Genomic DNA, 13,651 nt, shown 5'->3' with positions numbered 1-13,651 from the left:
ACCTAGGCCGAGGAGCAGCGCAAACAATTACGCGCGTCAGAGATCAACCTGGCGACCGAAAGGGAGCTGGTGAAGGGTCTCAGAGCTGAACTCCAAAAAGCTAGGGAGGGCGCCCGAGCAGCTGAGCAGGCGGTTCAACTGGCCAAGGAGTCAGTTGAAGCTGAGAGGAAAGCGGTATATCAGCTAGGAGTGGACGAGACTGGAAAGCAGCTTATGGAGCAATTTGCTCTGGTTGCTCGCGAGTACTGCGACGTAACCTGGCAAAAGGCATTGGACGTTGCTGGGGTTCCTTCGGATTCTCCCCTGAGGCTACTTGGGAGCATATACTACTATCCAGATATCCGAGAGCTCCTAGAGACTGACTCTCCTCCAGCTCCCCAGAAGGGGTTTCAGAGGATCATCCCTCCGGGAGTTTGCGCTAGTCGGACCTCCTCGGCCACTAGTGTGATGTAGGAGATGTCGCAACTTCCCCTCGTTGACTAATTGTTCCAAATGAATCCACAAGTTCCTGCAGTTCTCCGTCGTGTGCCTAAGATCCTGGTGGTATTGGCAGTAGAGATTGCGGTTACGTCTGTCAGGATTCCCTGCCATCTTGTTCGGCCACTTAAAGAACGGCTCGTTCTTAACCTTTTCTAAAACTTGGTGGACTGGGTCTCTGAATACGGTGTTGACAGTCTGGGGATTGGCTGTCCCTGATTGCGCAGGAAAATCTCTCCTCGGTTTGCTGCTAGTGTATCGATCCGACCTGAAATCCCTCATGTCCAAGGGGATAACCTTCTCCTTGCCTTTCCCTTGTTGTTGATCTTCTTCAACTCTCTTGTATTTCTCAATGCGGTCCATTAGCTGACGGATGCTAGTAACGGGTTTACCAGACAAGGATGTCCTTAAACCGTGATCGGTAGGGAGGCCGAGCTTAAACGTTTCTAGGGTCATTGCGTCAAAATTGCCTTCCATGTCGTTAAACATTTCCCAATATCTATCCGAATACACCTTCAGGGATTCTCCTTCCTGCATGGTCAAAGATAGCAGAGAGGACAGAGGTTGGGCCACTCTTCCGCATGTAACAAATCGTGAACCAAAAGCTTAGGTGAGCTCTTTGAAGGAGCTGATGGAATTTGGGCTCAGCCCATCGAACCACCTCATGGAAACTGGCCCGAGACTGGAAGGGAAAACCTTGCACATCAGCACTTCGTCCCTGGCGTAGACAGCCATCCTTTGGTTAAAATGACTCACGTGTTCCACGGGGTCTGTTTTGCCGTTGTAGATGGTGAACGTTGGTTGGTTAAAGCGCCGAGGAAGTCTAGCCTCTTCGATCCTGCGCGTGAAGGGTGACTTGGAAATCTGGTTTAGAGCCTTGCTCATGGCGTCACTTCCGATGTCTTCACGCGACGAACTTCTACGTTGCCCCTTGTGAGGAGATTCCTGTTCATAGGTATAAGACTCGCTGGCCGGTGTCCTGGATTTGGGTTGATAAGTGGCGTCTGGCTCATCATCAGGGTCCTCATCAGAATACGAGGGAGCCCGTTTCCTCTTTGCATGGCGTAACTCCCTTTTTAGCTTGTCAACCTCCCGCTGCAAATCTCGGTTCTTCTCTACATGGGACACGTGGCTTCCGCCATGTGATTGGCCCTGACCAGGGGGTATGGTGTGCACGCTACCCTCGCGGTCTTGTCTTTGCTCCAAGTTAAGTAAAGGGTCCTCATGATGAGATGCCCTAGACTCCGCTTCTTGTTCACCGTGTTCAGCCATCACCTACTGTTGTCTCCACCCCTGCGCAAGCTCTTCCCACAGACAGCGCCAATTGTAGGGTCAGTTTTTGTTGCCCAAGCCCAAAGGATATGGGTTAAGGACCCAACGAACCCAGAACAATGAATTTGTAGAGAGTGGGCGAAAGAGCTGGGCTGGTTATGAAGCACAGAACAGTTGGCTAGGTTACGTGCAGTGATGATAACATGAACTAAAGCCCAGATAACTCCATGAATGAATGTCCGAAGAGGTGTTTATTAAGTGAACGGTGATTACAACATTCAGAGCTACAGTAGAGCTTTTCTCTCTCTTTCTCTCTCTTTTTTCTCGGTCCTCCATTACTAGTGACCCTTCTTCTTTATATAGCATCCCTTCCTATCATCTCCATCGTCCACCTGTTCTTCATCCGCGCATCTACTCAAGTGCATGTCACGTCATGTGTCTACTTTAGTTCTTTGTGAGTGGCGGTAGCTGAGGTTGCACTGTTCAGGGGTCTTCTCCACATAAATGCGGTCAGAAAAGCTGTTGCTGAGCATCAAATGCGGTGGTAGCAGCTTTTCCTTTAGATATTTTTTAGTTCTGATCATCCCCGAATCCACTCAGGACCTATCATTACCGTTGGGGTTGTTAGGCAAATTAGTCGGACCCTCCACACGTTCGTTTGATCAAGGCTCATCGTAGCCGAGGAGCAAGACGTCTTCGGACCGATGGTGACCTCTTCGGTCGACACTCCCCCACTGCTTTTGGGCTTTCTGCTTTAGATGGGCCGCCCCAACTACCTATTGATCCTCGGAAATATAATAGTCCTTAACAGGGGGTTCTGGGCCCATTAAGTGGCTTTGGGCTTTTTTCCCCCACATTACACATTTGTGGTTTGGCTGTGCCTACTTATAATTTGAAATTTAACATTTTACCCACATGAGATTAACTCAGTTAGATTTCTATAACTCATCTCTATTAAAAACAGAGTTAAATATATAATTTTGCTTAATTTTTATGTCTCTCTTTAAGAAACACAAAAAATATAAAAATACAAAATCAAATAAGATAAAAAAACCTATCCATTAGAATACTTGCATTATGAAAATTCAATCCAGCGCAGGGAACTTAAATTTTTTTCAGCTGCACCTGACCTTGTTTTGTTTCGTTTGTTGGGCAAGAAACCGTTAAGGATTTGACAGGGAAAGTACTAACGAGTAACGACGTTGAACACACGTTCCGACTACCGTTCACGTGAAAGTCAGTGAAAAGTGAAAACAAATTTTTACTTTTTTTTTTGTTTTACTTACATAAGTAAAAGAAAATTAAACAAGGTCTAGACATGGATAGTAACATGACCGATTTAGCCTTTACCCATCGACTTATGCGAGCAATACTACGAGGAGAAAACAGTCTTTTTACTACCAACTCACTCACGCTAAAAGTGCCGATCACCAGCTACCAGGTACAACATAGGCGGCACCTCTGATTTGATTCATTCATCCGTTACAAAAAAAACCTAACAAAGAAGTTAAACAAACATCAACTAGCAAATCTAACACTTACGTAATATTGTACGTGAAAAATCTTTGTCTTTATTTTTATTTTTTTGCTATGTAAATAAATATGCATTTATTTTTAATTATTTTTAATTTAATTTTTTTATACACAGGTACGTAGGAGATTGTTACAAGGAGTGACACACTAGTGAGGCTGATGATAAGGAGATAAAAAAAAAGGGGGTAATCAGATCAATAGCAAAGTGTGTCAATGGCTTCAGAGAACAAAAGCACAGTGGTGAAAATGAGGCCAGGCAATCAAGATGGTTCTTCAAAGGGAAAGCTTATTGATTCAAAGCAGAAATCTGTGAGCTCAAGCAAGCAGCCTGTTGATTCAAAGATGAAATCTGTCACTGCCGTCGCAAAAACTGAGGTACCCATCTGGAATTGAAGTACCTTGCTTTTTTTATTTGTATAATTGTATTAATTCTTTTGAGCTTTAGAATGGTGTTTTTATTGATTGGTTTCTCAGTTGGGTCATTTGGGTATGTGGGATTGATGAATTGCTTTGCTGTGTATTGATTGGTTGTGAGATTTTGAGTTTGGTATGTGGGTTTTGAATCTGTAGTAGATGAGGTTATTTGGATTCTGAAGTTTGCGGATTGGGTTCAAGAAATTGTGATGAATTGGTCAATATGGATGTGGTTTTTGTAAATAAATTTGTACAATTTGCAATGAAAAAAAAGGGTTTGAATTGAACTGCAGAACTGGTTGGTGGAGTAGTATTATTGTATCTTTTATTGGATTCTGGTCCCTTTTATATGAAATCCTCCTCTTTTCTCTATCAATTATCTTGAGTTAATATAGGATATTTTTTCTCAACTGTGAAGGTAAAATCAAAACCAACACCAGGATCCTCAAAACCAACATCGGGATCCTCAAAACCAACATCAGGATCCTCAAAAACAACATCAGTATCCTCCAAAAAGACGACAACAACAACAACAACAACAACAAAGAAGACAGCTACCAGAGTGAGAGAGAAGAAAGTGTATACTTTGCCTGGCCAGAAATCTGATCCTCCTGAAGAGGTTGTGTATCCATGATAACTAATCTATTGTCTTTTCTTTTCTTGAAAAATGCTTACGGTTATTTTATTCCACTTAGACCTTGTTTTTGCTGCTTTTTGTTCGCAGAGGGAACCCCTGAGAATTTTCTATGAATCATTGTCAAAACAGATCCCAACGAGTGAAATGGCAGAGTTTTGGTGAGCTTTCCTTCTATTCTTACAGCCTTTCTCCCTTTGTAAAGTATAATGGAGAATTTATGAAGCAAAATGTTTTAGAACTTGTTCTTCTTAAAAATTTGAAACTTGCTTTATTATGAGTATTGTTATTATTTTCATTGTTTGGTGCTTAGACCATTGGAGGTCATATTATGAGGTTTGGTAGTGTTTAAATCATTGAGATACTATTAATCACATTACTTAGAATTTTTAAGCAATTTCTTAACTATAAATGAAAACAATGGTTACTACTTAGAAATTTAGAAGGAGATTCTTTTGCTCCATTGCCCAGTTGGACATGAGTTATGACCTTTTGTGTTTTTGACCTTTGGGTTGCATTGGCTGATGCTGCCTGAGGTGACAGATGTATTCTCTTGTTGGTTAAGGGTGCATAGAAAGCATCATAATAGTACAATGCGGGCTGCAACTTCTCATTGTATTATTTGGTTAATTTGGAGGGAGCAAAACATCATCATATTCGATGGAGTGGAGAGAGCTGTATTGGAACTTAAGTCTATTTTTGTGCACTCTTTATTAGATATGAAGTGTAGAAAGACAAAGATAAGATAAATTTCATATATGATAGCTAGAGAGAGAGAGAGAAAAAAAAAAAAAACTCTCTCTCAAACGCACACCCCACACAAAACTACTTCCTTAATGTCTACAGTTATTTTTGTGGCTGAAATTTCTTTCAATTTTCTCATCATATACATGTAACTTCTCAAAGAAGTATTCAATGGTGGGAAGACATAATGAGGGTACGAAAACAGAAAACTAAGATGGAAAATATGTTGATGAGTCTTTGGACTTTGCAACATGTTGGGGCAAGATAATAGGCTGGAGCGTGGTGGTGTTTGTCTTTTATAGATGGGTGATATAAGTAACTAAGGGAGAAGTCTCTTTCTATTGCCTGATTAAGAAGTCAAATGTTAGTTCTCTCTGCTGGTTATTCTCTAGGTTCTATTTTCAAATTTTTGTAGTAATTACTTTTTGGACTGTCTGTGAGAGTTGAAGTTGGAGGACTGGAAATGGGAGGTGCATTGATGCTTGGACATGATTTCAATGTGCTGAAACTTTTATGGGAGAAAAAATGATGGTGAAAAAATTATTTCTGATTAATGTTTTGCAGCCTGTATCGGGGCCTCTGAAGGTAGCTGGGAGAACAAATGTGATTAATTTCCCCTTCAAAAGGGTTATGTTCAGGTAATTAAGATATCTGGACTTCACACTTGATGATGGGATCCAATTCTCTGATGCTGCTCCAGATGAGCTTCTTGGGCCTTCGTTGGGTCATAGTATTGATTTCTTTGCAGATTACAGTTATCTGCAGTCATTGGTATAGTAAATGTGCTGTTTCACATTTTCCACCCTAGTTTCTGGTAGGATGCTCCAGAACTTAAAGGTTGATAGAATTGATCATAATACATGTTTTTTGAGTTTTTTCTATCATTTACCTGGCTTAGCAATGGTTTTATGTGTTAGTAATTGAAAATAGTGTTAAAAGCTTGTGGGACAGGGAAGACATGAGCATGTCTTTGGTATAACAGTCGAGAGACACTGTCGACGTGGCTTGAATCATGGAGGTGCACCAAATGTACACAGAAACTAAAGTACATTTGGTGCATCTCCATGATTCAAGCCACTCGACAGTGTCTCTCGACTGTTATACCAAAGACATGCTCATGTCTTCCCAGTCCCACAAGCTTTTAACACTATTTTCAATTACTAACACATAGACCATTGCTAAGCCAGCCAGCGGTCGAGGTTTCGAGGTGAGTGAGTATTATCATTCTCTATCCCCTTCTACTGTCGTTTCTTTCCCGTGGAAAATGGTGTGGCAATCAAAGGTTCCTCCTTGGGTAGTTTTTTTTCTCTTGGACTTCTGCCTTAGGCAAGATTCTAACTACGGATAATCTTCAGAAGAGGCATTTTGTTGTTCTTGAGTGGTGGTATATGTGCAAAAGGTGTGGGGAATATGTAGATCATCTCCTCCTTCACTGTCCTATAGTATATGAGATGTGGAGTATGGTCTTTTGCTTGTTTGGTATTTGTTGGGTGATGCCGCAAAGGGTAGTGGATTTGTTGGATTCTTGGTCATGCAATTCAGGCGACATCGCAATATAGCTATATGGAGGATTGTGCCGCCACTGTTTGATGTGGTGTATCTGGTGGGAACGGAATACTAGAAGTTTTGAGGGATGCGAACGGCCCATTCTTGAGTTTAAGTCTCTTTTCTTTTTTACTCTTCTCAAATGGTTTTTAGTTTTACCATTTTTTCTTGTCTTTTCCTTCTTGTTTTGCTTGATCATTTTAATTTGGTTTCTTGATGTTTTTGCCTCTTTAGTACATTTCCTATGTACTGGACTATGTTTTTTTTAATAAAATTTTTATGTTACTTATCAAAAAAATAAAAGTTTGCATCACATTAAATTATACTCCTTATATGCTAGGTTATGGACCCATGACCTTAACCTCCACCATTTCTTATGGGGAGGAGGTGCTGTCTGAGCTAGAGCTCATTGGCAAGTAAAAAAAAAAAAACAGTCTAAAATCTAAAAAACTTCAAATATCTAATAAATTAAAAAAGGAGAAAGAAACAAATTCCCTGATCACTCTCATCCAATCAAAAAGAGATTAGAAATAATGGTTTTGATTGAGCAAAGAGACCTTAGTTCCATCGCAAGTATCTAGCATTTCTCTCCCTCCAAATTCTCTTGTTTAAGTATTAGGGTATAAAACTCCACACATATGAAATTGTCTCTCCAACTCAACTACAGCTCCCTTGCCAAATTAGGCATAACCCAAGAAATCTCAAATGAAGAGAAAACTAATGACCACAATTCCCTTGCAATAACATAATGTAGGTGAAGGTGATTAACTCTCTCATTGTACATACAATTTAACAGTGATTTCTTGTGCTTCATTAGGTTATCTACTATTAGAGTTTTACCTTTTGCTACTCTCCAAAAGAATAAAAGTCACCTTTGCCAGCACCATTGCCGTTTTAAATGGCTTGTCATAAAATTTGCCACCGTCTCCTTGCAAAAAGTTTGATAACGAAACCACACATCAAAATTCTGATTTGTAAACATTGTTCAACCCATTTGTGATGACTTGGGGATGAGCTGGCCACATATACACTATACTCCAAAAAATTAGTTACAATTAGAGCACTCCATAATAGCTTATATAGCCTAGATCAACCTAGCACATGCTTAATATGGGACTCAATCAAACATTTGATGTGGGACTTAGCACATGCCTATGCAATGCTTTAATAGTCCAAATTTTCACACAAATTCACACAATTTGGACTCAATCAAACGCTTGATGTGGGACTTAGCACATGCTCAATGTTAGATTTAGTACATGCCTATGCAATGCTTTTATTTAGTCCAAATTTTCACACAAATTCACACAATTTGGGATCAATTTATCTATATAAAGGAGTTGGTTCAATTTTGGTCTCTTAAATATGTGGTTGGTTCGATTTTGGCCCCTAAAAAAATGTGATGCCTCAATATCTTGTTAGTCACATAATAAATGGAAAAAACGGAGGGACTGAATTGTTCCCTTTTTTAAATTTTAGTGATCAAAACTGAACTTTTTAAATTTAAGGGACCAAAATGGAACCTACACCAAAATTTAGGGACCAAAAGTATAATTTATCCTTATTTAATAAATTTCAAAACATATACCAGCCAATTCTAAAGTGCTTCTATAAACTTACACCGTATGTATCCTTAACCTCTGCAGGGCATCAATGACCCAAGGATTTTGCTACCCTGCCTCAAAGAAGATTCCTAACTGTAGCATATTGCCAAAGCCAATTCCTTAAAAGAGCTTGGTTGAAAAGCTTTTTAATACCCAAGCCTCTACATTGTACTGGGGACCAAACTGTAGCCCAAATCACCAAGTGGTGCTTAACTTCATTCCCTATCCCTCCCCTAAACAATCCTTTTGCAATTTCTCAAAATCTCTTGGCAACTAGAATGGGAAAAACTGATATAAAGTAAGTAGGTAAGTTAGATACAGTGCTTTTGATTAAGGTGACTCTTCATCCTTCTAATAAATATATTCCCTCCCTCTTTCTGACCTCCTATCCAATTCTTTCCACAGTAACATCCTGGGCTGATCTAGTCCGATAAGGTATAATCTAGGTGGCAAACCCAAGTAGGTGACTAGAAGGGCCACAGAAGGTTAAGGCGATAGTAGAGTAGCCTGAGCACAAGAATATCAATGATGTTCGAAGTTTTCATGGGCTTACTACTTTTTACCGTAGATTCATGTGAGGGGTTAGCACAATTGTGTCTCTTGTCATTAATTGTGTGAAGCAACTAAGCAAGCAATGTGAGTTTAAGCGGAAAAGCACTGCTACCAAAGCATGTTTAAGAAGGTTAAGAGGAAGATGACTCTTTAAGGAACACTTCTTAAGGTTCACATATAATCCTCTCCTCCAAATGGGGCAAACTTGTGATGGTTCAATTGTTGCTCCTTAGTTTTACTACAAATGAGAATATCATCAAAGTACACTATGAGGAATACCCATGAAAAGGCCTTAGGACTTGCATCAGCAGTCATCACTGGTATGAAGGTGCTAGGGGTATTAGACTCCTAAGAACTCTAGAGGATGGATGTGAAACATTTAATTCACTCATTTCAAAATGGATGGATAGGAATTTAGGAACTCAATGGTAGATTTACCCTAAGAACTCTAGAGGATCCTAATCCTTACAAGTCTCTCCTCTTAGTGCTCTCTTTCTCTCTCTAGCACACGCACGCACGCACACACTCACACATCCCCACGGGCTCTCACTTCACCAATCAGGTCCCAAAAAAAAAAAAAAAAACTTATCTCTACCTTAGAAATTCTCTCTCTCTCTTCTTTTCTGGTTTTATGATTTTTTGGTATGGTTTGTGATTTTTTTACAATAGACAATGATGCTTTTATATAAGGTCATCTACCACATTGCACTTAGACTTGCACTGTTCAATTATGATTTGTTTGTTTTGTCTCCTCATAAATAAGGAAACGGGATACATTGAGAAGATGCTTTTTGATTCCTCTTGAATTGAAGCTATTTTTTTATTTCTGTTTTTCTAAAATTCATTTTGAGCCAAACTTGTTTTCTGGCTTAGAAAACAGAAAATTGGTTTTGAAACCTGAAAACTAATTGAAAAAGAAAAAGGTTACAATAAATGGCCTAAGATTCAAGTAAATAGTTGCTTTTTATATTTCACATTAACTTTATCATATAAGCAGTATTTTCCCCATTTGTTCAAACTATAATGGCTAAGTTTCTAGTTTTCAGTTGTAGGAGTCAGAGTTCCAGTAACTTTTCTAATACAATGAGCTGAAATTTTTTAAATAATGGTTGTAAACTCCAGAAATGTTACAAATATTGCAAAACGATTTTTTATTATTATTAATCCTTGGCACCTTAAGTTCTGGATTCCATCTTCATGTAGGCAATTTGCAGATTGCAATTAAGTCATTAATCTAAAGTTTTAGAAAAATGATATGTCCACAACATTTTTACAACAAATCCTAAGTGTTAAGTTGTTACTAATTGTTATTGTTGGGGCAAAAAAGTAATCTTAGTGGTGGGTTAAAGTTAAACTAGTAACAACTAACCACCTATGATTTGTTGTGAAAATGTTGTGGACATAACACCTCTCAAAGTTTTCTTATGTAAATTGTAGTCAGTAAAGGGAAAAATTATTGTTTCACCTCATTTGGCCGTACCCTTTCATATTTCTGCTCAGAATTGTCTACAAATTCAGTGCTCCAACTCCCATGACCTGACTGGTTGGCAAACAGTAGCTGAACTTTTGTGATATTAGGTGGACTAGGATTTGAAAATCCAAACCAACTTAAGACTTCTTTTCTGACAAGGCGCTCAGCAACTCAAGCTTTGATCTGATGTACATTATTATAACCTATCTGCATTATAGTGGTGTAAATATTAAAAATTCAACTATAACTAGGAATCTAAAGATAGGTAGTCTCCTTCAACTGTTTTAGAGTTTTATCCAAGGTGGAAGTTGTTACAGGCCCCTCGCATTCTAAATCATGTTTTAAAATATATTTGATATTTGGATACCACAATAATGGTAATCATTGTGCACCAGTTCAAACAATTTGGTTGATCTGAAGTAGTTTGAACTAATCAAGCTGAGCAAGCTGTTAAACATTTTTCTTGTGTTGAGGTTGGCCTTCACCATGACCCAAGAGCACCTCAGCTACAGTCCTCATTTAAATTAGTTCAGATCCTCCACATTCCTTCTCTAGAATTATGATCCAGTGGTTCCAGAGTGTACGCATAAGAGAATGTAGAAGATGCACCAAATACCCCACATTTTCTACTAAACTTTTACAACTAGTTAAAATGTAGCATCCGTTGATAAATGATCTCAGACCCTATGGTTTAAACCATAGGGTCTGAGACTCTAAAGAGTGTATTGACTCGCTTTCTGTGGTTAACTTTCAGCCTAGCTGGGCTATTGCCAACATTGTTAGTAATGTCCTCAATTCTAGTGTCTTTCCTTTCATGCTCTTTTGTTTGGGTTCGGAGAGCTGGCAATTTTGCTGCCCATGTAGCTGAAAGATTGCTCTGAACTCCAACGTGTCTTTATGTTTTAATAGGATAGTCTGCCACCGGTTTTAGCCGATGCTTGTAAGGCAGACTTCCCCCCTTGTATTTCCCTCGTTTAAGTTAATGACATTGAGATTATCAAAAAATAAATAAATAAATGAAATCTGAGAACTACAGGTTAAATTAATGGAACTAAAGTGCAGAGTTGGCTTCTCAGAGCTTTCTTTACTTTATTAAGTTACTGTCATGTTTAAACTCCATTATATTTCACAACACAACAAATTAGAATTCTCAGTTCTCTACCATGCCTCGGGGAAATTTTTTTTTTCAGGAACAACTATTACATATATGGATACCGTTCTTCCCAAATACATGCAAGACCTAATGTCCATCTTTCAAGCTCACTTCTAATTGCATTCATACTTTCCTTTGAGATCAATATTCTGAATTAATTTGTTCAAACTGAAATAAACATGGGGATGAGTTTCTTAATGATTTTGAAAGAGGTACTTGACTTGGACAGTCATCACGCATTGTTGATGTGTGTATCCACTATCAAGTTGTTTTATTGTTGAATATGCCATATTTACCATTATTTTCCTGTGTAAAATAGTCAGTGCTGAGTGATTGGGAAATAATTAACATATTTCAACTTGCAGGATGATGGAGCATGGCCTGTTACCCCTTGAAAAAGCTAAAAAAGCATATGAGAAGAAGCAGAGAAGGCAAAAGGAACATCGAATGGGAACTCCTATTAAATCTGTAAAACCTCCAAGTAAACCTGAAAGTTCACAGAGGCAGCAGCAGGCATCAAAGAATGGCAATTTAAAAGCTAAGAAAAAAATCCTTAACGAGAGTGACGATGATGATGACTTCATTCTAAGTCCCAAGAGAAGGAAATTGTAAGAAAAAAGCCCCTTCACTGTCTTTAGCAGTGTAACTCTAGATATTGCTTCATTAGATTCCTTTACATTTAACTGCAAAAAGACTAGTGTTGTGAAACAACATAACAAATAATAGACATTCTTTATATATTTTTTTCAATTTATGGGAATAATGAGCAGAGACGAATTACTGAATTCAAGTCCATATGGTGTTTTTCTACTTGATGTTCCAAATTTAGTTCCTTCATCACACATTCTTAACTAACTCTCTTAAAAGTATATCTTGTTTCTCTGGGATTATTGCTTCAAAATAGCTTATTAACTATACTTTATTGGTTTTATTGATAGCCTGATTGGCAATCTTCATAGGCACTACAACCTATGTAACCAAACAAATTTATTATAGCAATGTTTCCTCTGCTTTTCATGGACCCTTATGCTCTCCATCAATTTTAACCATGTGTAGCTGGGAAAGCCAAACATGGAGTGTAAATTTCTGTCTGACCGTAAATTGAATCATAGATGGTTTTGATTATATAATTAGGATGTCCTTTGACCAAAAGGAGCTACTAAATGGCTTGTATTGACATAATTTAGATGATGAATTCTGAATAGTTTCTCTTACAATGAAATCTTGACTATTTTTTTTACCAAAAGATAGAAATTAAACGATTGCTACCTGCTTCTTGCTTGTTTGACAAATTAAGTTACAATGTCTTCAAGACCAGTCCTCAAGCTACATATATAGCCATGAGTAGCAGTTGCATTAAAAAAAATGGAGCTTCTAAATAATCATACGAGTGTTATGGGAACACCATTAGAAAAAGAACAAGGTTTCTGGAAAAGCATGGTCAATATCATATGTGCCTAAATTGCACGTGAATAGAACTGAAAGAAACGGTATCATTAAATGTGATACAACTAACAGCAAGAAAAATATATGATAATCTGGTCCACCCCATGTGTGGGATTAATGCCTAGAATTGAGCTCCATGAATGGGCTTTTATGGATTTTTATACGTCCCAACAACACACACACACACATGAATACTGTATAGTGAATTTAAATATTTTGTGAATGAAAGTCTTAACATATTCATTCACTGTAATGATTATGAATTTATGAAAGAAAGCTATCAGATCCAGTATTCAGGTTCCACACTGATTTGCACGGAGTTAAATTTTGTAAAACCTTAATTAATATATCTTTCAAGTATGGGCAATCCATGTGACTAAAAATAAGCATATGAAGCCGCAACACTTGCCTCCCACTTCAGTCCAGTCCCATTTATATGTAAATCGAACCAAGTTTGAAGATTTCGAAGATTCATATGTTTGTAAGCATTTAATGCAATATGTAACAAATGTCTTACACGTGGTTTTGTAGAATGAAAGCAAAGGTCTCGGGGGAAAAAGAAAAAGAAGAAAACTCTTAAATTAGTACATGGGATTGAGATTGTGTCAATAGCTTTCAACTTGTAGTTGTAGGGACACTAGCTAGATAGGACAGTTCCAGGTTGTGCTTAATAATGGAACTTAATATTTTATGGGTTAGATTTATAGTGGGTACAGAAAATGTTGGATACACACAAAATTTGACAGTTGTTTTTTTGAAATATTGAGATTGATGCAATATTTCTTTCATACATTTTTGACTGGAAA

The 13,651-nt window shown here is 38.2% G+C and overlaps 2 protein-coding genes across 2 annotated transcripts; one reads left to right on the top strand and one right to left on the bottom strand.

Annotated features, from left to right (window-relative positions):
• Window positions 1-351: 351 nt before the first annotated feature.
• LOC136068517 (uncharacterized) lies at window positions 352-954 on the bottom strand. Its single transcript, XM_065775780.1, has one exon. The coding sequence runs from the start codon at window positions 952-954 to the stop codon at window positions 352-354; it is 603 nt and encodes a 200-aa protein (XP_065631852.1).
• Window positions 955-3,172: 2,218 nt separating this feature from the next.
• On the top strand, window positions 3,173-12,192 carry LOC112028561 (uncharacterized). The gene is made up of 5 exons (XM_065775807.1): window positions 3,173-3,299; window positions 3,398-3,657; window positions 4,115-4,315; window positions 4,421-4,491; window positions 11,765-12,192. Exons 2-5 carry the CDS (start codon window positions 3,496-3,498, stop codon window positions 12,009-12,011), a joined length of 681 nt encoding a protein of 226 aa, XP_065631879.1. The 5' UTR covers window positions 3,173-3,299; window positions 3,398-3,495; the 3' UTR covers window positions 12,012-12,192.
• Window positions 12,193-13,651: the final 1,459 nt, after the last annotated feature.

Source organism: Quercus suber, unplaced genomic scaffold (genome assembly GCF_002906115.3).
Source record: "Quercus suber isolate HL8 unplaced genomic scaffold, Cork oak 2.0 scaffold_119, whole genome shotgun sequence".
In the NCBI taxonomy this organism is placed as follows: Eukaryota; Viridiplantae; Streptophyta; class Magnoliopsida; order Fagales; family Fagaceae; genus Quercus; species Quercus suber.
Note: the sequence above shows the minus strand (reverse complement) of the source record. Positions and strands in the feature narration are given on the sequence as shown.